The sequence below is a fragment of the Strix aluco genome, chromosome 6, assembly GCF_031877795.1.
Source record: "Strix aluco isolate bStrAlu1 chromosome 6, bStrAlu1.hap1, whole genome shotgun sequence".
Lineage (NCBI taxonomy): Eukaryota > Metazoa > Chordata > Aves > Strigiformes > Strigidae > Strix > Strix aluco.
Window position 1 is genome coordinate 11,445,835 of NC_133936.1, and position 27,872 is coordinate 11,473,706.

The following is a 27,872-nucleotide window of genomic DNA, read 5'->3' on the forward strand; positions in this document are numbered from 1 at the left end:
GTTCTGCTGGAATGAGTGGTAGCACCAGGGAGCATGGGAACAAAACAGGGTGGTGACACAGAACCTCTTCTGGCAGTCTTTAGTTTCCGTAGGTCACCAGCTGAGAGCTACTCAGGAATAAACTATATCAAAAGGCAGAGACTATTATCATATTTGGGGTGGGATGGGTTGTTTGTTTTAAATATATAGTAACTTGACCAATAGTTAGAAAAATTTACCCAACATGCTTAATAAATTATTAAGCTGTATCTTACAGCAAGCTGTATCTTCTCCAAATGCTAGTGTTGCTCAGAACAATTCAAGCCAGGCTACAGAGGCAGTGGCAGGTGAATTTGAGCCTGCTGTCCCCAGCAGTTTACAGTCAGAGCAAACATCGCCTTTGGACACAGCCTTGGAGCACGCTGCCTGAGAACAAGCGGGATTCCCGGCGGGAGAACCAGAACTGCTGCCAGCAAGGCTGCTTCTCTGGGAAAATGGCAAAGTGGGAGCAGAGGCTGGCAGCACTGCTCCTCTCTCTCAAAAATGTTGCAGAGCAATGCAAGGAAAAAATTAGTTGGCTTTTGTTTTTCTCAGTTGGAGATGAAGGTATGAGGGTCCCTGCAGGCTTTGCTGCAACCAGCTGGTTTCTGCTGGTAAAGCCTCAGACTTGGCTGTAGACAGGATGAGGCTGATCTCAAGTGATGATGACAAGCCTGTTGATCTGCGAGAGGGTTGTAAAAATAACAGTGACAAGTCAGTTGTAACCCAGGAGAACTGTGTGCCAAGTTCAAACCACGGGAGTGCAAATATGCAATTTCAGCATGAAATGGAGTACTAAATATAACCATAAGCAAGAAGACCCACGATGTGCAGTGTCTTAACTTCCTTTTACAACTGCAACCATTCCAGAAACATGGCGCTACTTTCTTTGATTCACAAAACAGTGGCGTTTGGCAAAATCTTTTACAGCCAAAACCCTTGCCTTGCTTGCTTCAGTAGCAGTAAATTATCCAAGCTGATTAATTTAAGTAGAGATGCATAACTTATTTTAAATGTTCAGGAAAATTAAATACCTTACCTTTTTGGTGGAATTTACAGCATTATGAATTATAGCAGCGTGTTGCTATCCTGAAATCACCCATGAGCCAATAGCTCATTATTCATCTTGTAAGCCACAGCTGTTAGCTGTGCTGTTGTTTTCATTTTTAGAAGAAGGGAGAGCAGTAGCTTTCTCTTTTTTTCCAGAAGATGCTGTGGGTTTAAAATATCTCAGCTCCGTGTAGACAGATCTCTGCCTGCCATTTCTAGAGTTATGCTGATTTCTGCCAGAGAAGAGGATGGTGCGTTACCAGCACCCGACACAGTTGGGTGTTTGAAGTTGCGTGTGACATATGAGACAAGCAGAAGTCACAGAAGTGAGGTATATTTCAGTGAGTTATATGTCAATATTGCAATTAGTTAGGTGGCAAACCAGAATGAAGCAGTGAATTGCTTCCTAGTTTTAATTTTGACAGATGTTGCTTCCCTCATAAAAAATAAAAGTATTTCAGTTAATTTTTTTTTTTTTCAACTTACCACATTTTTGGGTATCTTGTATCCAGGCAGATATTTAACATTTTCGTGTTCCTGGTTGATTATTTCTGAGAGTTTTCTTCCATTGATGATCTCTTCAAATACCCACATCTTGACAGTAGGGTCAAATCTGTTGGACTTCTGGACATTTTTGCCAATGATTCTTGCTATGGCTGATCCCCTTTAAAAAGAAAAAAATTAAAATAACTATTAGGAAACAAATAGTTTTATTGTGAATTGGAAATACAAGTTACTTTAAGCATAATAACTCAGAAAAGGCCTGTGCTATAAAGGTGTTCAGGTGCTTGCTACATTTATCAGAAAGCTTTATCCACTACCCTCATCAAAAACCTGTCACACCACAGAAAGTAGAACCAGAGAAAATGTAACTGTAATAAGAGATCTGAAGTCAGACCAAAGATTGTAGAGTGGGAGTGTGATGTACCATCAACAGCACTAAAAATACAGTATCTGGAATTAAAATCTCTCTTACTCCTTGGATAATTCTTTTTTTCTGAAGACCAAGAAATGTAAAATAATCCAGGTGGTAAAGTAGTGCTGAATGATCTTGCTGTGACAGTCTTTGTGCATCTCAGCTAAAACAGATGCATCCCACTTTCCCACCAATAACCAAACAGTTGCAATAAGGATTTTATATGAGCTAAATCCTCAGAAATTATTATTTTCTTAAAAAAACCCAACAACAAACCAACAAACCACAAAATCTTCAACCTGATGGTCTCTTTATTTATTGTTCTAATTTTCACTGTAACCAGATCTGTAATAGTTGCAGCCTGAGGATATTTTAACCATCCAGTTTACTCTTCTTCAGACATGCTGAGCATCGTTTAATCTCAGTTCAGACAATAATTTTATTTCCCCATCATCACTGCAGCCTTGCAAACAATTCACTTATTTTCTTGGCAAGAGAGGATTAAAAACTCTGCAGAAAATATTGAAAGTATTGCTTAAAGTTCTTGAATTATAAGAGGGGTGTGTGTGATTATTTTTACTACTCTGTTCCGTCTTTCCATTTTAATGGTACTTTAATCTTCCAAGCACTGGCCATTTTACTAACACAACTGAAAGAGGAGCTCCAGCTGCAACGATCCTGTTCTCTCACCCACCTGTAACACACCTGCAGTGAGAAGCATGAACAGGGTTTAGCTGTGGTATGTTTTCTGGAACTGATAAAGGTCTCAAGTATATCCAAGATGAAGTCCAGGTAGTCTGTGCTGTCAGTGGTTCAAAGGGAAACCATGTTGTAACTTGGATAGACCATATTTTTAACATGACAGGTTTGCACAAGGCTGAATTGCTCAGTAAGTAATAAAAGAATAAGGGCTTCATCTTAATCTTTAATGATAAAGAAATCCTATGGAGATCAGGTTTCACTTGCTCAATGTTGACTATATGCTATATCCTGAGCTGCCATAATGCTTTTTTTTTGGGGGGGGGGGTGTTGGTTTGGGGGATTTTTGGTGTTGTTGTTGGGGTTTTGTTTGTTTTTCTGTTTTGTTTTTTTTTAAAGGGCAGATTGGTTTTGGTTCTTTAAAATATTTAGGGAAATGTTTTAGGGGTGAATCTTCACTGTGAGTTCTGCTTTTTTGAAAGAAAGGCATGTAGTCATATCGTACATTCATATTATTTATAAAATTACTTATATTCTGGTTCTCTTGCCCTGCTGTCAAGAGAGCAAATCAAGGCTTGAACCGAGGAAGAATTGTGGCTCCGCACAAGAGATGTGTATTAATAAGAAAAGTCTTTTTTTAAATGGATAAACTTGACATCTAAATTCATTGGCCAGGTAGTGCTGGAGTCTCCAGCACAACCCAGATGATGAACTTAGACCTCAAGCCTATCCATAAAAATAACTTTTCTAGCTATTCTAGAAATTATTTTCTGTTGAAAGATGCAGACTGCAGCTCTAACCTCTGAAATCCTGAATGGGACTCGCAACTCTCAGTAGATAAATCTGATCTTCCAGCATAGCTGTCATTACCATGTCATTACCATCCACGCTTGGATGTTACCACCCAAGTATTTTCCTATTGACAAGATATTGGTGAAGGTGTCTCAGGCATAAAGGTAGCTCCATAAATGGCAGTAGTTTTTGTTTGGTTTATCTTTAGATGAATGAGGATTTGGAGAAGAAAGGCTTTAACATTTAAAAGACATCGAGTAGTCATCAGGGAAAATAACTTGCCACAAAACCATCAAACAGTTTAAAACCTGATGCTCTGTTTTACTTAGTCCATTTAAAATTTGGTTACTGCTGATCAGCCTTGGGAAGAAGAATTGCTTTGTGAAGGCAGCGTTCGGTAGACTACACAGACTTGGCAGAAGAGGGCTGCTTATGCAAACAAAACCAAGGACGCTCACATATAAAGACTTTGCCAGGTTTTATTTTCTCCAAAACTCAATTTAGTGAAGATCAATAGAAGGCAGAGAACCCCACTTAGATAATTTTTAGAAGTAAGTGAAAACTGCCAATCAGATTTTTTCCCCGCAATTATGTTAATTCATGTTGGAAGTGATTTACATATTGCTAAGAAAAAGAAAGCTTTTATCTGGAGATTTTCTCTCAGTATAATGAGAAAGCTTTGATGTAGAATAACTCAAATAAGACCCATTATTTACATATGTGAATATGAAAGTGTTTGTGGCATACATCAGATCTGGTGAAAAATAGAGCTTAACAGACCCCATGAAGCAGCTAGTCCCTTCCCTAGAGAAAGCGTGGTCAAATATACTTATGCCATTCCTAATAGTTTTTTGGAGGAGGCCTTAAAGACCTCAGCAGTTGCAGGTCTCTTCCCTTTCCCAACCAGCCCGTGCCAGGACTTTACCATCCTTAGCATTAGAAAGATCATCCTCACATTTAACCTAAGTCTTTCTTACTGCAGTTTAAGCCTATTTCTATTCTAGAAGGGTGGAATACTGTTTTTCTCCTTCAGATGCTCAAAGATGATAGTGTCTTCCTCCAGACTCTTTCTTAGCCAACCACCCCAAATTTTTTAAATTACAGTATCGCTCAGGCGGGAAGGGACCGTAAGAGGTCTCCAAAGTGGGAACCACACTGAGTTCAGATGGGTTGCTCAGGGTTTTGTTCAGTCGAGTCTTGAAAACTCTCCAAGGACCACCTCCTCTCTGGGCAACCTGCCCCAATGCTTTATTATTCTCACAGGGTTTTTTTTTTCTGCTCTCTTCACATATTGAGTCAGAACCTCCTCTGGTTCAATTTATGACCACTGTCTCTTGTTTTCCCTCTGTGCACCTCCATAAAAAGCCTGGCCATCTGTCCATGTTGCAGACAAGAATCTAGTTCAAGCTGGATCTTTGCTGAGGGCTCTGCAGTCCAAATGAATCTAAGAAGATTGGGAGAGCTTTTGGATTCTGAAGTGAATTAAACCTCTATTTTTAAAGACAGGTAACTGAACCATGATTAATGTAAACACAAACCCTCCTGCACCTGGCTGGCAACCGCAAAATGCAGTGCAGCACTTACTTCCCCTAACCACAGTCTCCCAGCAGTGTTGACTTAGTAAGTCCCTGTGACCTGCTGAACTTCTGCAGCTGATATGAGGTATTGCAACATGCTGTGTCACATGTCAACCACGTTTCTGAGCTCCAGGAAAGACTCAAGAGCAGTGATCTGAACTGTCACCCAAATATTCTGGGGGAATATAAGAAAAAAATGTTTGCCAAAGATAAACATTATGTTTCTCTGTTGTGCTAAGACAACCTGTTCTGCCACAGAGGCTATGAATAGATGTGATTTAAACATCAGAGCACAATGTTTAGCTCCTCCCCAAAGATTTTACAGTCTATGTATGTGGTGGGAAGCAAGAGATGGGCCCAGGCAGACAGGCAGTGTAAGTAGATAGTATTGAATGAGCTGGGGTCTCTGTATCTCTGTGGCGTAACTCTTCCCAAGTTTGTAGGTACATGTGAAAAAAAGAGAACTTTCTCAAGTACAGATCTGAAGGAAGACAACTAAGTGGCTTTGGAGAATGTCTTATGGCAAGGCCATGGCCTGGGCAAAGGCAGGATGTGCTTGCTTGAGGATGCAGCAAGAGGATGATGAAGGCTGTCACTGTGTGCTGACCAGAGGTAAAAGCTGACTCCCAGACATGCAGCCATGGCTACTGAGGGGCTTGGAAGTGAAACGAGCTGGCTGCGCAGGCTTGGATGCCTGTGGTTAAGGTGGGGAGAAGAGGATGGCAGGGGAGGGATGCCATGGTGATGTTACCGTAAAAGCCGGCAGAGGAACTCTCTAAGACTCATTTTGGAGTTTTAGAAAGCAGGCATTCTTTATTGCAGCACTGGGCACACAAGCAAAGAGTTTCGCGAAGGTGAGCGCACCCCAGATCTATAAGTGGCAGCTAATGTACCGGTGAGATTATACATATTCATAACTTTTCTGAGAAATGAGTTACATATACATTAGATTTCCTGGAACTGACTATAATATCTGCATCCTAATTACACATGTACTTTCTTGCTGGGTGGTGGTCTAGAGGGGTCCTTGGTGGTCACTGGTAGTCTTCCTCACCGTGTCTGCTGGTTGACCCCAGTGCTCACACATGCTCACAAAGGTCTGTTTAGGAGGTGTTGTGCAGCTGTGTTGTGTCTTGAGCTTGTTTGTTTTAATTTGTGCCGACCTTGTTCCTGTTATCTTCAAGAATAGGCCCCAACTATCTTATTACTGTCTTATCTTCAACCCCCTTTCTTCTTCACAAAAGCACCAACCTTCAGCTGTGTCTGCACATTCTAGAAGATACATTGACATTGACCTACTTTATTCTCAGTAAAAAATTACTTAGCAGGACAAAAAGCAAGATGAAGAGGAAAAAGAATTGTTATCAAGATGTTTTGGCTTATGGTGAAAGTGGCAGTCGAGGAAACGCTGGTGCAGAAATGATGGAGCAGGACTGGGTCTGTCAGGGCCAGAGAAAGCCAGATGCATGATGAGGAGTTCCTGAAGACTTAGCTGTGCAGTTACGGGTGAAAGGCCGTACCTGAGAGATGTCATGCACAAAGAGCCGGTGATCCAGAAAGAGCGTGCATGTGGCGGCTCAGAAGGCAGTGGACTTGTTTTGCAAGGCAGGAAGGCAAAGAGTCGTGCTTTAACTATGCTGCGTTCTCAGCAGTTCATAAGCAACCACTCCCTCACCTATTGATTTTTTGGGGCATTTTCTTCCACTTAGCTGTCAGATATTTTAAAAATCTTAAGGAGCTTGCCTCTTCTTGGACAAAAACAATCCACAGAACTACCTGGAGGCTGGGTTTGCTAATCCCAAGTGCATGCACATACATGTTGGTCTGTTTGTTTGTGCTCAGTTTACATAAAGAGTAAGAAAAGTAAGATGCAAAGTCCAGTGAGATAGGGTTTACTGACTTCAGTGGGGTCTGTCAGACCCGAGGAGCCCTGGAGAGCCACGCTTTTGTCCAGGCTAGAAAGGATTGAGCAGTAGCAAACACATTCTTATGACCAGGGATAAAGATAAACGGGGGACCTGAACACAGTGCTTGTACAGGGCTGCGTCTGCACCAAGATGCCAGGCAACGTGCCGAGGAGGGTGATAGCGAAAGGTGCCGGTATATCGGGGCTTTAAAGGACGCCTGTGCCCCGGTTCCCTCAGAGGAATACTACAGACGGCACCACTGCTCTCCTCGCTATGCAGTGCTTACCCCTGACCCGCTCGGGCCCTGCCACGGGCACACACCCCCACGGGGACGCGGCTCCAGCCCTCCCCGGGATGTCGCTGCCCTGGCACCGCGCTCGCCCCCCGGCGGTGATGCCGGAGTGTCCCAGCTTTCCACTCCTCGCCGCCCGGTGCCTCTCCCAGGGACCACGGTCCCTGCCCCAGGAGCCCTGAGGCAGGACAAGATCGGGACCGGGGCCGCGGTTTCAGGACCATGGAGACCCTCCGGCCCCCCCCGGGCCCCGCCGCCCCCCGCCCCGGACCTGTTGCGGAGCCTCGGGGGGAGCCGGCCCGGGGCGCGGCCCGGCGGTGCCGGTGTGCCGCCCCGCTGCGGGGGGAGAGGACGAAAACAAGGGAGGAACGGGAAAAGATGAGAAAAAAAGAAGGAAAGAAATGGGGAAAAAAGGGAGGAGTGGGGAAGGTAGGAAGGCAGGGGAGAGGCGGGGGGGGCGGGGGGGGTGGAGGGTGCCCCCCCGCGCTGCGGCACTCACCAGTTCCCCGAGCCGACGATGCAGACGCGGAGCGGCGACATGCTGCGGGCTGACAGCCCCCAGCCGCTGCTGCCGGCGGCGGCTCGGCTCGGCTCGGCTCGGCTCGGCCCGGCCCGGCCCGGCCCGGCCCGCCTGCCAGCACCGCCCCTCGGGGCCCGGCCCCCGGCGCCTGCGGGAGGGACGGGCGTGAGCGGGCGGTGGCCCCGGGGGCAGTGCCAGCCCCCCCGGCTCCGCCTGCAGCCCCGGCGGCTCCTCTGCCCGGGTCGGTCCTTGCCCCGAGGGGCTGCCCCACGGGCGGCCACTGAGACCGGGGAGGTGGGGGGGGATTCAGTGCCCTGGAGGGGGAATGGGGAAAATGGTGCCGCCTTCGAAATTCACGGGGATAAGGACCTGCGTGGGGAAGGCGACGGAGCCCGGCACTTCTCGTGCTGTGGGAGCTTCCTGCCCATCGGCAGCCCCGAGGGCCTCTGCAGGGTGGGTGAGGTGGGGGGTTTGGGAGGGACACAAGCCGGGCCCTCAGGGGCAGTGACAAACAGCTCGAGGTCCCGCCTGTCCTGTCAGACAGACGCGGAATGGCTTCGATTCTTCCGATAGGTGAGGAGCACACCAGGGAAAGGTTATGAGCGCGTTTGCAGAGCCAAATTCAGCTGATAAATCATGGACTATACCACAGTTCTTAATCTGGGACATCAAATAAAAGTTGTCTGCAAGGAAGGACAAAATGCAGTGTCGTTCCTTTTCCCCTACGTGGTCTAACCATGCATGACACCCTACAAATTACCACGTTTTACCCCTCAGCCCTGCACTACCCCCTGTCTTCTCTTCCAAGCAGCCTTCTCTCCTGTTTTTGAGCCAAAGAGCTGCATTTGGTACCTTCCCTGTGCTTGCACTCCTGTTTCCCCTCACCCTGCCTTGCCCAGGCTCCCCTCCCTGTCAGGGGCTGTGGGCTCAGTGGTGACCACATCTGCTGCCCTCGCACTGGAGCCTGGCTCAGTGGTTTTCTGGCTCTGTGTGACAAGGATGCCTGACCCCGCGATTCATAGAAGGAGGCTGGCTGCCAGCGTTTCAGAAGCCTGTGGGTGTTTCTGGAGGTATGCATATGTTGAGCTCGTCTGCTGTCAGCTTCATTGGTTCAACTATTTGGTGCGTCCTGATGGCAGTGAGTGTTTGGGGACATTACAAACAAACTAGAGCAAAATCCTGCAAAATAATGTCTTGAAAAAATGACCAGGACAGGTTGCTGAAAAGTAAGGTGTGACTGGGACCCTGGGCACATGTGAAGCCTGATGAGGAGCTCTGCGAGAAGAGGCATTACCCACATGCACAGTTTGAGCACAAGCGCCTTTCTCTGGTTCCAGGTGTGTTTCCTCCAGTCTCCTGCTTGTTCACCATGATTTGCTCTTTCCCTGGCTGTATAGCTCCTCTGTGCCTCCTAGCTCTCTTCTCCCTTTAACTTATTGCCACCCTGTGATGAAGATCTGTGGAGGTGAGGAGGAGCCATCATCTTTTTTGCCGTGTTCAGCCCCCAGGAGTTCTCTGCATGTTGCAAGATCTTCTGTCCTGTTGAGTCCCCAGGCCCCAGGGGGAAGACACACTCACTGAAGCACTGGCTTCTGCAACTAATGCAGGCAACCAAAGATATCCCTAGTCTATATAAGTATTGCAAACTGCAATGATTTCATCTCAATTAATGTGGGAGCTTTTAATTACAAAGGGGAACTGTATCAGTTCAGTGGCCTCTGGACTAACAGATTTATGTGCCCTCCACATTCAGGTTGCACTGGGTGGGTGCACAGAAGCTGGCAGGGATGAGGTTGGCAGGGGAGGAGCATGCAGATGGATAACGGCTGCACTTGTGAAGAGCAGAGGACACAGCCTGGGACCGTGAGTGCATGCATTAGCTTATATATCTGTGACTAATTGGCTGTGGAAGTAGATAACTTGTGCTGCTGATGAACTGTCCTCTGCATTTGTGCAGTCACTGCTCCGTGGAGATGGATAGGAGAGACCGTTCACACACAAAGGACTGTTCCGGGCAGTCTGCAGGCAGTTTTACTCGGCAGGTTTGGACATCAAGGCTGCTTCAGTGGCAGTGTTGTACAGGGACACAGAACGGCCCTGAGAAATGGGTCCGTTGTCAGATTCCAGAGCCCAGGAGCCATATAGCACACATGGGTGGATGCTGACTACTGTCGTTTTATCAGGCAAGGAAAAGGATCTGTTCTTTCCCACAAAGGCACAAATGTTTGTTTTTCCCATAAGCCCACAAGCACTACCTCTCAGGTGTGAGTCATTAGTACATAACAGACATAAAAGCTCAGTCTGCTTATCAGGGAGGATAAAGGCAACCCTCTCAAGGCCACCCCCATCCAAGCTCACCTGATCTTCTGCACCTAATGGGTCATGCACGTGTCAGCAGCCAGAGACTATGTAGCCGAACAGTTGTCCTCTGCCTAGCAGCTGCTGCAAAGAGAAAAACCTCACTGTCGGTGCTGCAAAGCCAGGGCAGCCAATGGGCATTTTTTTCCAAGCCAGGTGTGGCTCTTTCTATGGTGAAAATGAGGTCTTTGAACACCCCAAAAAAATGTGACTGAGAAACGCTAAACTCGGCAGGCGCCGGGCAGAGGATGGGCAGGGAGGAGAGGTGGGGCTGGGTGATCTGTAGAGAGGGAACTGAGGGCAAGGTAAAGGGCAGTATGCTCTGCCCTGTGGTATAGATATAGCCATTGCATGCTTTGCTTCCTTGGCCACTGGTTGGTGATGTTTGGGCACCCTATACTGTTGGGTGCGTAGGGTAAACCAGGTGAGTATGGGATAGGGCCAGTCCTCGGTTTTCCTTCCCTGCGTGAGTCAGAGCTGGGCCTGGAAAAACACTCTCTGCCCAGTTCTTGCTTCTAGCTCACAGCCTTATCAAGCTTCATCTTAAAATTGGTTAGTTTTTTCCCCGTCTTCTCCTGCTGAGAAGGTGTTTGAGACCATTCTCCTCTCACAGTGAGAGCCCTTCTCCTCATTTCATATCCAATTTATGCCCATATCCAACTTAGCACAAGCACTTATGTCTGTATCTGTTGTAGCACAAATGCTGTCTATAAATGTGAATGATTCTTCTCCCCCGGCGCTTGTTCTCCCCCTCTGCCCACCTTAAACTCCAAATGTATTTACAGAGAGGAATTGGATCCGTTCTCACCGTTCATTTTGCCAAGCTCAGCAAGACATGCTCTCTTATCTCCTCTTTTCTCTTCCTCTGATTATCCGGATGGCACTTCTCTGTACCTGTTCCAGCATGAATGCAGAGTTGCTGAACACCAATAACCTGAATGAAGCTCTGAAATCTCAACAGAATTTCACCCAGTGCTTTGTATATATTTACTTATTGTTCCTGGAAATATGTGACTTGCTACATCTAAGACTGCATTTACCTTTTTAATAACTACATCAGGCACGTGGCTCTTCCTCATCTGTTGTTCATAGCAGATAAATTTTAATTTACAGGAGAAATTTTATCAATCTTTCAGTACATGTCCCTGCATTTTACACTGTTACATTTCATCCCATGTCTGTTACTAGGGCATAACATTCATATAATTTTTCCTGTAGGATTTCCTCTCTATTGAAAATGTCTCACAACTTTGTCGTTAGCAAATTTCATTACCCCACTTGTCATTTTTTGTGCCAAGCTAACTAAGGAAATTATTCAGTAAGACCAATTCCTCCAGTCCTATAACTTTTCTATCATCAGCCCCATCAGCAGTTTCACTCCCAATACTATTCCGTTGACATTTTATAGTGTTTATGTTAATCCTCATCTTCTTGAGTTTAGCTAATAATTATCTTGGCAATACTAAATTAAATGCTTTACCAAAGTTCAGGTTGATAAGATTTATTAGATTTCCTTTGTCTGCAAATGCAATTATCTTAACAAAGAAAGATATTGGGTTAGTCTACATATAACATGCCTAGCTTGCACTTTAACACATTTTCTGCTTCCCTTCATGTCTTTTGTTACTCATGGCTAACATTTGCTCTGAAAAGCCTATAGATTTCAGTGATGGAGATTATTCAGTCTTCAGAAGGGAAGGGTAAAGAGCTCTTGAGTTCTGTGGCTGTGCTACATGTGATAATTTCCATATCCATGCCCTTTAGCCCATTAAGTGTGCTGACTCTGCTCTCTGGGGTTTCATTTTCTTCCTTATGGAAACTGAAGCAATATATTCCTTTAGCTTTTAGGTATCTGCCCTGCTGTTATTGTTGGCGATGCTTTCCTTTGTTTCCTTTGTAATCATGCAGCTAATACCCTTTTGTTCTTGTTTTATTTCCCTGTGCAGGTCTGATTTGTTTTGGTTTTGAGCCGTACCTTTAATTTTGGATGTTCAAAGGATAGTTTTCTCTGCATATCACTCCCTTTTCCTTTTTTCACTAGGCTTTCTGCATATTCCTAAGATGTCCTGCACTGTCTGCATCACAGTTCACATTCTGTGTGGGCATATGGAGCTATGGGTAGTATTCTGTCTTATTTTGTCTGATCTCTTTGGAGAGAAGTAAGATTCAGGGAGCCTCTTCTGCCTTGTGACTACTTGGAAGCAAAGCAGAATGTGAATTTTGCACTCCCTGGGGTGGTGACCAGACAGCATTGCTCCTCAGCTTCTCTAGGAATGCAGGCTTCAGAGTTTAGGGAAAGAGGAGATGAAAATGAGCTTTTTTTGCTGAATCTTGTGGGCTGATGTCAGCAGGACTCAAACATTTAGTTTTTTCACCTGTGGAGCCATGGGTAGAATGAAGGTTGGGGTAGGTCTGGAGTTTAGAACAAGGGTTTCCAAGTTCAGCCTGGATGTGTGAGAGGAGCCCACCTGTTGTGAGTGTACACAGAAACCTTCCTCTGGCTGAGGTCTGTGGACTGTTAAAAACCTACCACTTCAACTCTACCCAAACTGCAAGTGCCACACCTGACCCTCACCTTATGCTAGACAGCCTGCTGGATGGCATTAGCATCAAAATTATTTGTATATCACGGGCCTCTTCATTTTCCACTGGAAAATTTTTGCACAGTAGCTTTCCCTGAATTATATTCCAAATGAAAGATTTGCATGGTTTTAAAAGTATATATAAATACTAAATTATTGTATGTTTAATTAATTTAATTTATAGGTAGTAAATAATAACCATTTATACTGAGGTAGCATGTAATATCTCAAAGCAGCTCTTCCAGCATTTTAGGTACAAATAATTAATGTCAATTTATGTCCCTAAGAGCTGACAATCTGAATTACTTACAGCTTTACAGCTTCCACATGGACTTCTTGCAGTCTGCTTTTACTGACTCATGGGATCTAGAAAACAAATCAACAGTGCAGTTTTTACTCCACTCATTTTACTGAGTTCTCTGCTGCACATTATGATTGGATTATATAGGAAGACCATTTTTTTTCCCACATAAATTAGTTCTCCAAAAGGTATTTAGCAGAAAATGAGGCTGGATTTTAGCCCTATAGAAATCTATGTAATTCCAAGTAATTTAAGGAATTCAAGCAGAACAGACTGAGAGGCCAATTGTAAACCATCTGTACTCTTTAGGGCTTTCTGTAATCCAACAGTGAAGGTTTTCAGGAGGCACAACAGGACTATAGCAGAACTGAAAAATGCATTTGCCGGAAGAAAAACAGTACTAGTAACTTAGAGTTAATTTTCTATAAAATAGATGTCAAACCCCAGGCAACAGACCTACAAAGACTTCCCAGAATCCAAATATACCTACTCTGTTAGCAACACAGGCTTCAATGAGAAGGAAGGATGTCATCTGGAAATTATGAGGTGGATGAAGAATTAGTTAGTGTGCAGATACAAGTAGGAGATCTGGTAATGAGAACAGTTCAGTATCAGTATCCCACAAGCAGAGCTTATCTAGAAACATGGCAGTCAAATTATGATGGACAGGTTTGCCTACAAAAAGTGCTTTGGCTTAGTTTCCAAACTGATCTTGTTATGATACACCTGGAAATGGCATTTGACTGAGATAACAAGCAGCTAAACATGATAATGGGGATCTACAGCAGATGGAGAGATACTCATGTTGCCATAGAAACCATGCAGGATAAGTGTGTAGGAGTAAAGCATGGCACAGAAAAGGTTTGAGGAGAAGGGGCTAGTGACTGAAGAACTGAATTCACTCAGCAGCTGCTAAGGTTAGTTGAGACATTGATAAAAACACATTTGCTTTTCAGGAAATTGAGAATCGTGGAGGAAAGGGGTCCTAATGGAGAGCTGCAGAACAGCTGAAGGCAGCAATGTCGTGTGGTGCCATAAGGTAGGGCAGAAAAAGTCTTTCGAGAAAAGCTGAAGATGGCCATGGGACGAATGAAAAAGCTGGGAAGCCCCTCAACCACAACCACAGCACGTGCTCCCCTTGTGTCTGCTGACCACACACCGGACCCAGGCCGGTGGTAAGGGGATGCACTTTCCGTGGCCTCCTCTTGCCTCCCTGCAGCAAGTCGATATGTGCTGGGGAGGTGAGCCAGCCCAGCTCATTCGGTACCTGCTCACTTTCCCCATGCAGAGAATCTGTTGGGTGGTCCCACAGTGCTGCAGGGCTGACTCCTCAGCGATGGACTCACATGTGGCTGCATTTATTGAAGAAGAAGTCAGGCCCTAAGCAGACAAATGTGAGTTTTTGAATTCCCCACACAAAGAGCTTGAGAAGGGGGCTATCTGGAGGGAGTTTCTGTTTCACTCTCTGTTGGGGTGAGTAACATGGTGGAAAAGATCCCCTTGAGCTCAGGGAGTGGAGTCACCCGGGGGCTGTTGAGGCAGGGCAGAAGGCAAGCCCTGCTGTGGCACAGAGGCGATGGGCTCTAGCCATCACCCTTTGTGCTTGAACAGCTTGCACTCTGCCACAGTGGGTGGTGAGGCAATACCCTGAGCTCTGCCTGCTCAGCAGTTGGAGAGAAAAGGGCAGGGAGGTGTCTCTGTGTGACTTGAGCAAGCAGAGGGGTGGTGTTTAGGGAAGACCCAGGACGCTCATCCAGCTGTCAGCAGCAGCTCCAGCAGACTGCCAGATTGTGTGTGCTGGGCAGCTATGCAAGGGCAGGCAAAGGGACTGAGAAAAAGTGCTCATCGCTGGTGCTGTGGCTATGGAAATGTCTCAAACTCTGGTCATAACACGGTTATCTCCTCCTGCTGCTGGTGAGCTGCCTCTCTAGGACAAGCTTTAGCCTGTGCAGGGACTTGGAAGTCTCTGGCAAGACTGGGTGTAAGTGCTTTAACCATTCCCAGGTGGTGGGGCTGGGTGGTGGGCAGAACTGTAGCTTGTTGAGGTCTGAAAGATAAAAGGCAACGCGAGCGTGCTGATGACAATATACCGGTGTGGAGAGGGATGGGGATGCCGTGGTCTTTGCTTTCGTGCCACGACTGCAGAGCAACACTGCTTTTGCTACTTTCAGAGCCCCCGGGCTGCATGATGAGGATGACAGCTCCAAGCTGTGGCAAGCCTCTCTCAACACAGAAGCATTAAAGAAGAATAGCCGTACACAAGCAGCAACTCCAAAGAAGCTGCTCTGGAGGCAGATGCAATGGTCTTCTGTCCTGTTCTTCACTGAGATCCCAGGGCACCATCCTTTCCTCAGAGGGTGCCTCACAGGGGGGGGAGCTACTGGGATTACACTCCTGGCTTCCAGCCAGACCGAGCCTTCACTGCTGCCCCAGTTTACATTTCCACATCTGGATCGTGTTGGGGTGATGTAATGCTGGAGCCTGGAGCGTGACCCAAAGCACAGACACACTGAGCGCAACTGGAAATGGTGCCACATGCGAGTGCGAAGGACGTGAATGGGTTGTGGACAGGGAGGGAAACTTTGCAGGCAATGTGAGACGGCAGCTGACTGTGAGTCTGGTGCTTTCAGCTGGACCTGCATTACAGCAGAATATGATCCACAGGGGTTGATAGAGAAGAGCAAGGAAATTAGGAGATGACTGACAGTGACTGAAAAGCCCAAATAAGAAAAGGCTTTGACTCATTAAGACTACAGAAGGACTGATGAATAACCATTGAAAGCAAGCACCAGGGATTCTGCATGTCAAACAAAGCAGTGTTTCATATGCATGTTAAAGTACAGCAAAGCCACAGCAGACCCAGTGACTCAGTGATAGCTGTAAAGCTCCAAAATCAAGACGTTCTGTCAAATAATCTCTACAGTGTAAAATACTCTGGTGGGTGAAATAATTTGTGTTACATTTACCTGACCTTACTGGCCATTTTTACCTACAGTCAAGAGAATACAGCCATGCTCTCAGTATGTTGAAGGAGAAAGACTGTTGTTTTAACCAAATTTCCTTTCTTATTCTTGTGTCAGGGCATCCAGAGTTTTAGTAGGCAGGTATTTTTTATTCTTAGTAAGCATAGAAAGTTCTTTCATGTTCGTTATCTAGAAGAGCCCAGAAAACGTTAAATGTTTCCCAGACTATTAATAAACTCAAGTATCAGTTGCCTTGAGAAAGAACCTAACCCTAGGAACCATTGATTGTACAATTAAGAAATGCAGATGTGAAGCGCTATTAGCGATGTTACTTTTCTGGCCATTTTCTCATTAGCTAGCAGCTCCCAATGCTTATGAAAAATGGCACTCCTCGTGCGATAAAGGCCGCTGCACTTCTGGCTTGCTTTTCCCAGGATTGATGTCATTCCTCCGCATGCCTGTAGAGGATGTAGTTCCCTTAGCAGAGAGGAGCAGTAATTGCTTATCTTCTGCAGACCAGCTACCGTAGGGGGGCACAGATTTAAAACTGTGTGAAACTTGGTCTCATCCAAAGATACTTCGTAGGTCAGGAAAAAAAAAAAAAATCCTGTCTGACCAACAAGGGAGTGGTAGAAAACTTGTATCATCAATTCTATTTAAAAAAAATGGTGAGGGTGGGATTTGGGTCATTTTCAGCCACTAAGTTACAACTGGGGAAGGAGACCGAGAGCAGTGAACCTGAACACAAGTTATATAATTAGTAGCAACTGTAAACTAAAGATAAAAGGCAGCTTGACTTGTAAAACCTTAGCAAATGTGGTTAAGCTGTTAGCCTTTCGATGCTATTAAACATTTTGCCAATGCCATCTTACGACAGCCTCTGGTACTGCGAGAGAGAAAAAAAGCAAATGCATGGGGGGACCAAATTTGAGTTTATCACCCTGTGCTCAGGGGCCGGAGGCTGAGGGGCTGCAGAAACATGCACTAAGGTTCCCTGCCCTGTCTTGGGTGTTGGAGAAGACCTAGGTGGAGGAACATCCTACCGACCACCTGTGACAGTTATGAAAGGTCTAACATGGGTGAGAAGCTATGTCTCTGTTGGGGCTGGTTGTCCTCAAGCAGGGGGGAATAAAACACAGCGGTGGGATTCTTGCTCAAGTTGCTTTTGCTTCAAATTTGCCCAGGAAAATTTTGGTGATGTTGGCATGCATTATACATTACAATTGTATTATATTTTCAATTTAAATGTCAGGTGATCAGCAGAGGAGGAATTAACATGTTTGGAGGGCAAGAGGAGTGCAGTTCTGGCCAAAATTTTCTTCAGTGGACATCTTGACTCTGCTGATCTGTTCTCTTGTGGTTCCACAAGAGAAAAATGCAGCTGAAAAAGCCTTTTTTTTTTTTTTTTCTCTGCAGTGATGAGTGTGCTTCTAAAAAGGCAGAAGTGGGGGATTTTACGCCTGTGCAGTGGTAATATATTATGTCTCTGTAAGGTAGTTATAGATGTAGGTGCAACAGGCAGCCCTCGCCTGGGGTCTGTTAGCTGACATTATGTGTGTGTAGGCTTGGCAAGGAAGGATGGATATTGGCTAATTTAGAGCCAGATTAAAGCTTATAAGTACATTTTAAAGTCATGATGCTCATAACATGCTATCCTCATTTGATGGCCAAAGGCAAAGATGTTTTGAATGTCACTGGCAAAACGGGAGCATGCTGGAAGGAGATGGGAAAGCCAGGACAGCCTTCATGGGGTATGAAGCTGCTAGTGGGGAAGATGTTCTGGGCAAATAAACTATTTGTCTGAAATATATTCTCCTTTACATTTTTGCTTCTATGTAGATTCTCACATAGGGCATTTTAGCATCTTTTGTGTAATGGTTGTTCACAATATTACAGGTGTGTAATAAAAGAGCTGGAGAGGAGAAGCGAGTTTGGATAAGAAGAGGTGCAGAGCAGCACCACGACCTTGCTAACCACAGCCATGTCTGATTCTGCCCTCCTCTCCTTCATGTTCCAATTGATTAAAGCCAGAACAAGGATCCTCTGCCCCTGATTTTAAGAAGTAACACTGCTGCAGTCAATTAAGTTTCAGTTGTCCAAAAGCCATGCCTGGCCTGAAAGATTACACACAACTGAACCCACATCTCCCACTTAGCTGCAGTTTTATGAAGGAAAAAAACCTGCTCAGCTGTTGCCCATATGCAGTAATTGAAGGAAAAATAGGAGGAAAAGTGTATTTCCTCTCGAGGCCAAGACTGGCCATGGCTTTGCTGGTGAATGAACTGCTGAATTTGGCTGGTTTATGGGTCTCTGTGACAACACTCAGCAAGATCCCAGCTGAGGGCTTTCACGTCCCTGCTCGTAACACCCTGTACAACACCCCTTGGATCCCTCACTCTCCTTACTCCTCGCTTCTTTGTGGTGGAGAAGCCGGTAAGTTTAAAATTATTTTAAAGGTTCGCTATTGCTTTAAGCGCGGTAGTAGCAGAGCGCGGCCTAGCGTGGGCATTGCTGCCCGCACTAAAGATGGCGGCGGCTCTGACCCGGAAGAGGCGGCCGGGCCGGGCCGCGGGGTGAGGGAGCGGGAGGGCGGGTTTCCCCAGCCCGCCGCGGCCGTGCGGGGAGCCGAGCCCAGCCGAGCGGGGCGCGGGGGTGCCGGCAGCCGCCGCCATCGCAGCCCGTATGGGGCGGGCGCGGCCGGGCCCCGGCGCGGCCTGAGCGCGGCCGCTGGGGCGGGCTCCCTCCCCTCCCCGGCAGGCGGCCCGCCCTGGGCTGGGGGCGCCCCTGAGGGGGTGGGGAGCCGCGGCGCCATGCAGTGCGCGGACCCCGCGGCGGCCATGAAGGGGCCGGAGGGCGAGGGCAAGGCGGAGCAGCCGCCGCCGGCGGGACAGAGCGGCGGCAAGAGCGGCGGCGGCCGCGGCGGCGCCAAGGGCTGGCAGTACAGGTGGGCGCGGCGGGCCGGGCCGGGGGCGGCGGGGCGGGGAGGGGTGAGGGGCTGCGGGCCCGGGAGCCGCCGGTGCTGCGGAGCCCGGCGCCGGGGCGCTGGAGACGCCGGTGCCCCCTTCGTGGGGCTGTCCACGCCCTGTCTGCCCTGGGCGTGGGTCGTCGGCGCGGCTGCCCCGGCTTTAGGCGCCCCCGGCAGGCAGACCCGCCGTGAGTACCGGGGGACGGACGGACGGACAGACACCTCCTCCGGCCCCCGGCTGGACCTGGCCGCCCGCTCGCCCCTTTGAGCGCCCTTTCGGGGTGGCTGTCAGCCGGCTCCGGTAGCCGTGTGGCTGTGTGTTAGCACAGAGCCTCACGCCCGGGCTCCCGGCGCTGCCAGGGCTTGTGCCTTTGCTCCTGCCTTTCAGTTCTCATTTTCCCCTCGCAGGATGTGGAGAACGGTTTAAAGTTGCTGAAGGCGTTCTGTCGCTTTCCAGCCTTGCCAGAAAGAGAAACTGTGCGCCAAAATTAAGCTCGGTGTGTCTTCTTTAAGAGCTTAATGGCAGTGTTCTTATTGATGCTTTTTATTTGTTGCTGATAACGAAACTCTGGAGTATGCTCGGAGTTTCTCTCTTACCTGACTGACTTTAAGAATGGCTGTGCTTAGCATAAATCGGGGTGATTACTCAGGTACAGCAAATACAGCAGAAGAGAGCGGAGAAAGCGGGAGAAGCTGAGCACACAACATTAGTTTGAAATGGTTTCAAACTAAAATGCTTCCTTTGAATGACTTGCCTGTGCGACTGAGGGTTTTGGGGTTTTACATGTACTTTTTTTCTGATGTGTTTTCTGGTTGAAAGGGTTTCTGCTCACACACTGATAGCGGGCTCTCTAAGGCATCGCTTGAGAGATTTCCAAATCCCTGCTTTTAGGTCTCTCATCCTTGACTGGAGTTCTGCCATGTTGCTGTTGAAAATACTGCTGTTATGCGAAGTTTGCACACTTCTCCTTCAAATGCAGACTCTCCAAAGCCGTCATCTGGTAGCCCAGATGGACTGGCTTTCTGTTTCTTGCGCGCAGAGACGGCAAACCCGGAGTGTGGTACATCTGTGTGCGCTGCGCGGGATGGGACGGAGGGCCATCAGATGGCTTAGACAAATGAGCACCCAGGCCCAGGCTGTGCCGGCACTGAGTGCCTGGTGGTTTTAATAGGGAGCAAACAGCTCGGTCTTTGCCGAGAATCTGGGTCACAAGTCATTTGCTCTTCTGGTGATTAGTGCCAGAAAGAGAAGCGGTGATTTCAGGGCCAGTTATTTCAGGCTGTTAAATAGGGAAAGCTTCTTGTCAGATTCAGTTGTTGGTTGTCTTATCTGCTGTTTCTACTCTGACGAAGCACTTGCTGTCCATGTGTTTCACATGTGGAATGCAGGAGTTAGTTTATGCAATCAAAATGGAACTATTTCATATTTTTACTTGGAATCTGAGGCAGTGGAAGGGATGAGATACTCGATTTGCCTGAACCCCATTTTGCTATAGTATGTTTGAGATGGTGGTCACAGGACAGTGCTATGCAGTGAAATTCCACTTTTTAAAATTATGCATCCAAGCGTTTTGTTTCTTCTTTCAGTGCTGTGGCTTGTAGGGCAAAAGTTGAACTGACTCTGAGTGATAGCCAGGTTGGTGGCTTGACAGCTCTAAGTGGGAACAGTCCATGTTATTCTTTGCAGCTATCAATATCTGGATTAATGGTTTAATTTGTTCTAATACTTTAGTGCAAATTATTATTTTCTTTTTTTTCTTTCTAAGTCATTGGGACAAGTGTAATGTACTAACTGTGTTATTGTAGACACTTGTGGTACCTCACTGTTAATCTCTGCTCTGTTGGGAATCAATTCCTACATTTGTCTCGATATCTAATTACTCACAAAATATCACCTTTTCCCCCTGCCTCCCTAGGAAGTGCTGGACAGGATGCTGTAGCTTAGTTTTTGCTTTGTGGATTACTTCTATTCTAAAACGTACTCGACAAAAGACAGACCCCTCTAATAATAGATCAGTGTCTAAAATATGGTGTTTAGAAACAGATTTGCTGGGAGCTTCTGGTGGAAGTTTGATCTTTGACTTTTATAGCCCAGAGTGTGAGCAATGCGTGGTCACGCAGCTTGACAGAAGTAGGGTCCTGAAGTACACTCTCGGCATAGACTGCATCTGGTGCAGGGATATGGCTCTGTATTGGGTGAAGCATCTTGTCAAAACAGCTGTAGTAGAGTTGTCAGACAAATGGGACAACAGGTACTCGATAATTTAATGCTCCAAATGGGGAGATAGGACTATGGAAAAAAAATAAATATCTTCATCACTGCTGGAACCTGAAATAATGAAACTGAATGAAATGATGAAAACCGAAACCTCAAAGAGATGCAAAGTCACGAAAGTGCATGTCTAAAAAGTAAAATGAAGCAGAAAGCATATTTCTGTAGGGGAATAATAAGGAGATTTTTAAATAGCTGTGATAGTTAGACGAAACTTTTATCATAGTAGAGGAGACAACCAGAGGCTGCCAGACACTTCAGATAATGTGGAGATACAGCTGAATCTCTGCAGACTTTCTGCTTGTAGCCTGTGTACGGTGAGTTTAGGCAGCCAGCAGCAGTGCCTCCTTTGAAATTTGGAAGAGCTCAGTTTCTTCAGAGGGCAGGAAGATACTTTTTTTTTTTACTTAATAGAATTTAAGAGTTCTTGAGCAACTGCTCTTCTACACGTCTGACAGGAAATGATCTTGTTTACTTATGAATATATATATATATGATCAGGGTCAGAGTGCATCTGAGATCAGTGTGTCTGAGAGCAACCAAACCTCAGCTGCATTTTCCTGACAGGGGTCAGGAATAGCATGAATGTTAACTTGCAATTTAGATAAAGAGAGCCTGAGAGGCTCTGTTACACACTCAACTCTTTATCCCTATTTTCATTTAGAGAAACAGTTGCCATGAGGTGAGAATTCTAAATAACTTCAAATTATTAAAAGATTACTCGATGAAGTATTTTAAGATCATAACATTTTCTAAACAGCTTCTTTATTTTCAGCAGTAATCAAGCTAGGAAGTGTAGTGTTGCTGACATAAAGAATTATTTGCATTCAACAATTATGCTTTTACTCCTGATGATCTTAATTTGGTTTTTGCCTTGCTCTAGGTTAAATGAACAGAGTCATTTCAAAGCAGTGAGAGAAAGGAGACAGCTTTAGCAGGTACTTCTGTGAGGTGTGAATCATAGGCATTCAAATAACATAAAAATTTCACAACCAGAAAGCAGAATCTGTGTCTATGAGCTAAATAAAGAACTGGTCAGAATATGTGCCAGAGAAGTAAAACAAGTCACTTCAGCCTGGCTTGAGGGGCTTTCAGATAATTTTGAGACAAATGACTTGCAATAACTGGTTCTCATTTATCTACAAAATTAAAAGTTCAAAGGACTGTGTTGACTAGAGAAACAAGATTGTCTTTTCCAGTTGGAGACATGCTAACATGCTGTCCTCTTAAATTTTTTCTTAGTGGTTCTGCTCACAAATACATAAATCAATGTATCTGCTATTAAAAGGATTCCCAGCATTTCTTCTCTTGCTGGTAGAAATGCATGTAAAATGTTCATGAATTTCCCAAATGATTGCTGATTTTTAAGCTTACAAGTTATATTTCAAAACCTATTTCCTTTTCAGTTCTGCATGTATTTTTGTAGATAACCGCCTTTGTTCCTTATTTCTGAAACGGTTTTAGCATCTGCTCATTATGGATTTAGCCACATATATTTATAAAATGCTACAGATTGTATGTCTTTTGCTCTTTTTTTAAGGAAGCAAGTTAACTTTAGTTAGCTATTCCTGAAAGTTTACTTAAGTGCTGCAAGGTTATTCACAGTTTTGAATTAGTATAGAAAAACATTTGGATGAAAGTAGCTTCTAAGAAAAGGAGTCAATTTCCTCAACTAATATTACTTTTAGGGTTTGTTTTTGGTTGTTTTTTTTTCTTGCTAGAAGTGGCAGGTAAGAGGGTTCCTCATGCTGGGTAGCTTCTGCCTGTCATTAGGTTATCAACCTAAGGTAGATTCTCTTGCAGAATTACTCTATGTGGCATTGGGCTGGTGTAAGGGAGGCTGGGAATAAGCAAGCAGAAATGCAAACAAACAACAGAGAGAGGGTTTTGGCAAAAAGAGTAACACTGTAATTTCTTTTGTATCAAACATAAAAGGCTAACAAATTTAAAGCAAGTGAAATGGTTACCAGTCTTCTTTTAAGGGCTTTGTTTATTTTTGCAGTTGACACTGTGTAAGCACTCTTCATAAATACTGAAAAAAGGGAGTGAACAATTACTGACTTTAATTGTCTCCTGTCTTTGAGCAGGTCAGCATGTGATAATGTAACAGAAGAACCGGTAGCTGAAACACATCAATATGTTCTAATTCTGCATTTTGAGGTGATCATGAACTCTTCTCCATAAAGTGATCCCATGGGAAATGTGTTTTAAAGGAAATGCTTGTTTCTGATTTTGATCCCAGTTAACTTGGAGGGTGACTGACAATCCTTTGCACTTCAAACACATGGAAGCAAAATATGTGAGACTGAGCTAGATTATGGAAGTGTTTATGATATTTTTTTATTCATGCTATCTTGCAAAAATGATCTAATTAGTAATAAAGGGAAATGTCTTAAAACTGATACAATCTTGTTGAGTGGGTGTTAATAAGAATCCTTTTTACTGAGGGTGGTGTTGATGTCAGTCTTAGTTGCAAGAAAATGTGTAGCTTTCCTAGTTTCTATGCTTTTTCTAGTCACACTCCAAGAATGTTTGATCTCAGGAGGATAAATTTCATCTGTTTGGCCTTTAAAGCTGAAACTAACTTGGTAGAAACAGGAGGTAATGACAGCACAGTGTTCAACAATGCTTCATGTTTCAAACCTCTCCCTTGCTGGTTCTCTGTGCCTGTCTCCAAACGTAACATTTCTCATCATAGTATTAATGTAAGCACTGAATTCTTGCTTAGACTTCAAGAGTGTGTTGGCTAACCTAATTAACTCTGGACTCCTGAGAGCAGGCCAGAATTTAAGTTAAAGGCCCTATCATTTGATAAGTGGAAGAAAAGAAACCTCCTAAACCTTCATGTAAAAGTTAGTTTCATCCTAGGACAGTTCTCTCTAATGCTGGTACTCCTAGTGCTTCCTTTTTATTACCTATCTCCCTTGTTCTGGGTTTTCTTTCTGCACTGCTTAAACCAAAATTCTTTGGGATCCTATGTGGAATTTTTGTGTATTCTCTGTCATCGATGACTGTAAACCCCTTCCTTGTTGTGCACAACCGAGGAGGGGGAGAGAGGCTGTAATTTTGTGGTGTTACCTGGGAGGTCTGGTGAGGGCTGCTCCTGCTTTAACTTTCCCCTGCTCTTACAGCCCACCCCACTGCCTTGGTTTCCCACTGTCGTAAGAATCTGTCAGCATTGTGACACCCAGGCACTGGCCAGCAATGGGTATGGGGGTTCTGCTGCCCCTGCCGTTACGTTTCTGCTGGCAGCTTTTGGGTTGGCTGGTGGCTCTGATGTCAACCTGGTATCAAAGTGAGGCCCGGTCTTCCTTGCTTCCGTTTCTGGTGATCTGTGGAGATACCTCACCACTGCGTGGCCTTCAGAAAGCCTTAGCTGCTCGCTTTCTGACTTGTTGCTGACCTTTTGAGTTGTGATGAACTGGGTGCTGACAAGAAGTTTCTCAAGTGGTTGCTGTGAAATTCGCTATTTATTTTTGCAACTTTGTGTATTGTATTCCTTTTTATTACTAAGAATCAGATCAGGATAACTGTCACATTTGTTTTATATGCTGAAGGGAAATGGCTCAAAAACCTGGTGCTTGAATTTCTCTATCCTCATCTGAGCCTTTGCTTAAAGAGTATACCATATTCATAACACTAATTTAGAAATGCTGCACTTTACATAATTTGCTCATTAGAATAGACAAGAAGCCTGTATTTAAAATGGGTAGCTGGTTACATCCACCTCAGGATTCATTCTGTGTTATTAAAATGTTAAGGTCATCTTTTATCAAGCTGATTTTACTAGTTGCTGAAGCCCCAAGCACTTCTCAAAAGGCAGGTGAGCCATTCATGTTCACACATGTATTTATGACCTGGAAGAATAGGGTTGGAGCAGATGGAAGCTCAGCTGCATTGTAAATCAAGAGAAGTGAACCTCTGTGTGAGTGGGAGTAAGTGGATGGAGTTGGGGAAACAGGTTTGGGTGACTTAATCAGGAGCTTCGTGATGGCTGATGTTCTAGTAGGGAACCTGAACCCAATTCCTGAACCGGGTCAGCAAGGTCTGGGTTCCCTTCTCCAGCCCTGTGGCTACCAAGAGCACTGTCCCTCTCTTGCTTCTTGGAGCCACCTCCGTGTTGAATCGTCAGGCTGTAAAACTTGCTGGGGCAGGGGTGGCAAATGTGGGAGTTGGTTCTGGCATTGCAGGATACTTGTGTTAGTACTGGGATATTCATTTCAAGTTCAAATTAAGCTAAACTGAAGAAGCACAAACTTTTGAATAGCTTCCAAATATCAAATAACTTGCGCTTTCTGTGGAATAGATTTCTGCAGGAGTTGCTGGCTGTTACAAATGTCTATCCTTCACTAAGTGCAAAGGGTATTTTTCAACTTCACCTTTTCTAATGTAATTATGTAGCAGCAAGTTAATTGAACGTGCCTATAACATTAACATCCTGCTCTGCCACACGTGTTCTCTCCCCAGAGAGAAGATGAAAAACAAACTGCATGTGGCTGACCTAATCACATTGCTTAATGCAGAAGCAGAAGGCGCCAGCTGCTGCTGTTAGGTTATCTTAGGTAGGTTCTTGTGCTGTACTCACTGTACCATGAAAATTAAGGCATGTGTGCAAGGGCCCCTGTTACTTAAGGACGTTGCCTCGACATGCACTCTGATCACCTGCCAGTGCTGATGAATCCTTCTTGTAGGGGATCACTACCTGCTGGTAATGCTGCTGGACAACTTTTTTTTTTTTTAGGGTGCTTGCAAGGCTTATACCACTGCAGATTTTCTGTACTGTGTGGTGATGCTGAAATGAGAGGGAAGGTCAGGCTGAAGTGGGATAGCAGGAATGCTGTTTATTCGTGTGTGTTAAGCTGACAATCTTGTATTTGACAGCCTGCTTTAGAGCAGGAATGTCAGTGTCGGGGAGGGCTTTTTGCTACGGGTATGCATTTTTCTTTTTCCTTCCAGGTGTACATTCCTGAGTTTTTGATGAGGCTGGAAATCTTTAAAATCTTGATTAATGTTTAGGCATTGACAAACCAATTTTCTGAAGTTTGCATTGGGAAGTTGGTTTCATTCATTACAGTGGAGATGTAACAGAAAGCATGAGATCTGCTGGGCAGAACTGCAGGATGCTATATTAAGGAGCTGGTTTCTGACCCTGGCTCAGACTTCCTCTGTGTTAATAGTCATATTGTTTAAACTGGTTTTCCCCTGTAATCACTAGCTGTGTGTTCCTCTTTTTCTCAGTGGCCTAGTTTAGAACAGTTGGCTCTGATTTTACAAAACTTTTGCAGGGTCACAGCTGCAGCTGAAATCAGCAGAAGCTGTGTATGAATAAAATTGGCCCACAACTATCTCAAAGTTAGAGAGGCTGAAAATTCATTGTGCCTCAGTTCCTATATGTAAAATGGGATGATAATGTCCTCATCCTTTTATTGTTTGGTACACAACTCCTTCATAAATGTCAATGACAAGCATAAAAGAAAACCATAAGGAAACTTTATTAGCACCTGAGTGTCATATGAATAATACCTGATGCTCACTGCATGATGAAAAGGAGCAGTTTTGAGTAATTCCTTGTCTGGGAATCACTGTCCACTTAAAGCACTGAACAAGAAAGTAGTCCTGCTCTTTTTATGTATTGTAATAATCCTAGGTGGTTAACACAAGTGCTTTCTTAATTAGACTTTAAACCTTTAGAGTATCTTATGCTTTAGTTTTAATGTAGGAATATTTTTTGTTTAATTTCTCTATATCCAAGAATTGTAGAATAATTTGGGTTGAGAGGGACCTCTGGGAAATTATCCAGCCTCCTGCTCAAAGCAGGGCCAGCTTCAAAGTTAGAAGAGGTAATTCAGGGCCGCTGGTTGAGTTTTGGGTGTCTCCAAGGACGGAGATGCCACAGCCTCTCTCGGCTGCTGGGCCAGGCCTTACCATCCCCCCCCCCCCCCCCCCCCCCCCCCCCAAAGAATTTTTCCCTGTATCAAACAAGGAATTTATTTTGCTACAACTTGAGACCATTGCTGCTTGCCCTTCTTCTGTGCATCTCTGAAAAGAGTTTGTCTCCACCTTCTCCATATGTAGGGGAGACAGCGATGAGATCCCCATTAAGCCTTCCCTGCTTCTGAAGGAGGCTCAACAGACCCAGGTCCCCCAGCCTTTTCTTGTCTGGCATGACATACCTAGCTTGCACTGATCCATGGGTTAGTCCATCCTAGGCTCAAGGCTTTGCATTGCTTTTGTCAAAGTTCAGGTGATCTTGTTCGGCCTGTTACTCTGGACAGTTGGGATCCCCCAGAAAGGCAGCCCACCCTACTGCATCCTGACTGCACCCCGAGGTTGGGGCTCCCCTGAGAGGTTGCAGAGAGTGTGTGCTGGTCTGTTGGCCAGCTGGAGGCATTTAGCAGTATTGACCCCTGAAGTGCACCACTTGTAACTGTTTGCTAGTTAAGACTTCATACTATTGGCCATTGCTTCTTCAGTCTGGTGGTCCACACAGTTTTCTGCCCCTGTTGTACTCCAGATTATGGTCTTTCTGAATATTTAGATAATATAGTCAATTAAGTGTGTTCTTGCTTGCTTGGAAGGTGGTAATAATTGTTATGCTCTGTATTTAATCTGAAATGTCTCAAAAATGGTACAAAAATAATTAAAAAGGCAAGAGGCTCA

At 45.3% G+C, this 27,872-nt stretch overlaps 2 protein-coding genes across 2 annotated transcripts in view; one reads left to right on the forward strand and one right to left on the reverse strand.

The window, feature by feature from the left end:
• The window catches only part of LOC141925107 (glycerol-3-phosphate dehydrogenase [NAD(+)], cytoplasmic-like), a 15,599-nt gene extending 7,724 nt beyond the window's left edge, over nt 1-7,875 (reverse strand). The window contains exons 1-2 of the mRNA XM_074828670.1: nt 7,751-7,875; nt 1,555-1,732 (exon numbers count right to left, since the gene is read on the reverse strand). Of these exons, the coding sequence (XP_074684771.1) occupies nt 1,555-1,732; nt 7,751-7,791 (219 nt within the window). The 5' untranslated portion in view covers nt 7,792-7,875. The remainder of the gene's footprint in view (nt 1-1,554; nt 1,733-7,750) is intronic.
• Nucleotides 7,876-18,606: 10,731 nt separating this feature from the next.
• OSBPL11 (oxysterol binding protein like 11) overlaps nt 18,607-27,872 on the forward strand; it is a 43,224-nt gene continuing 33,958 nt past the window's right edge. The window contains exon 1 of the mRNA XM_074828677.1: nt 18,607-18,919. Coding sequence (XP_074684778.1) covers nt 18,786-18,919 — 134 coding nt within the window. The 5' untranslated portion in view covers nt 18,607-18,785. The remainder of the gene's footprint in view (nt 18,920-27,872) is intronic.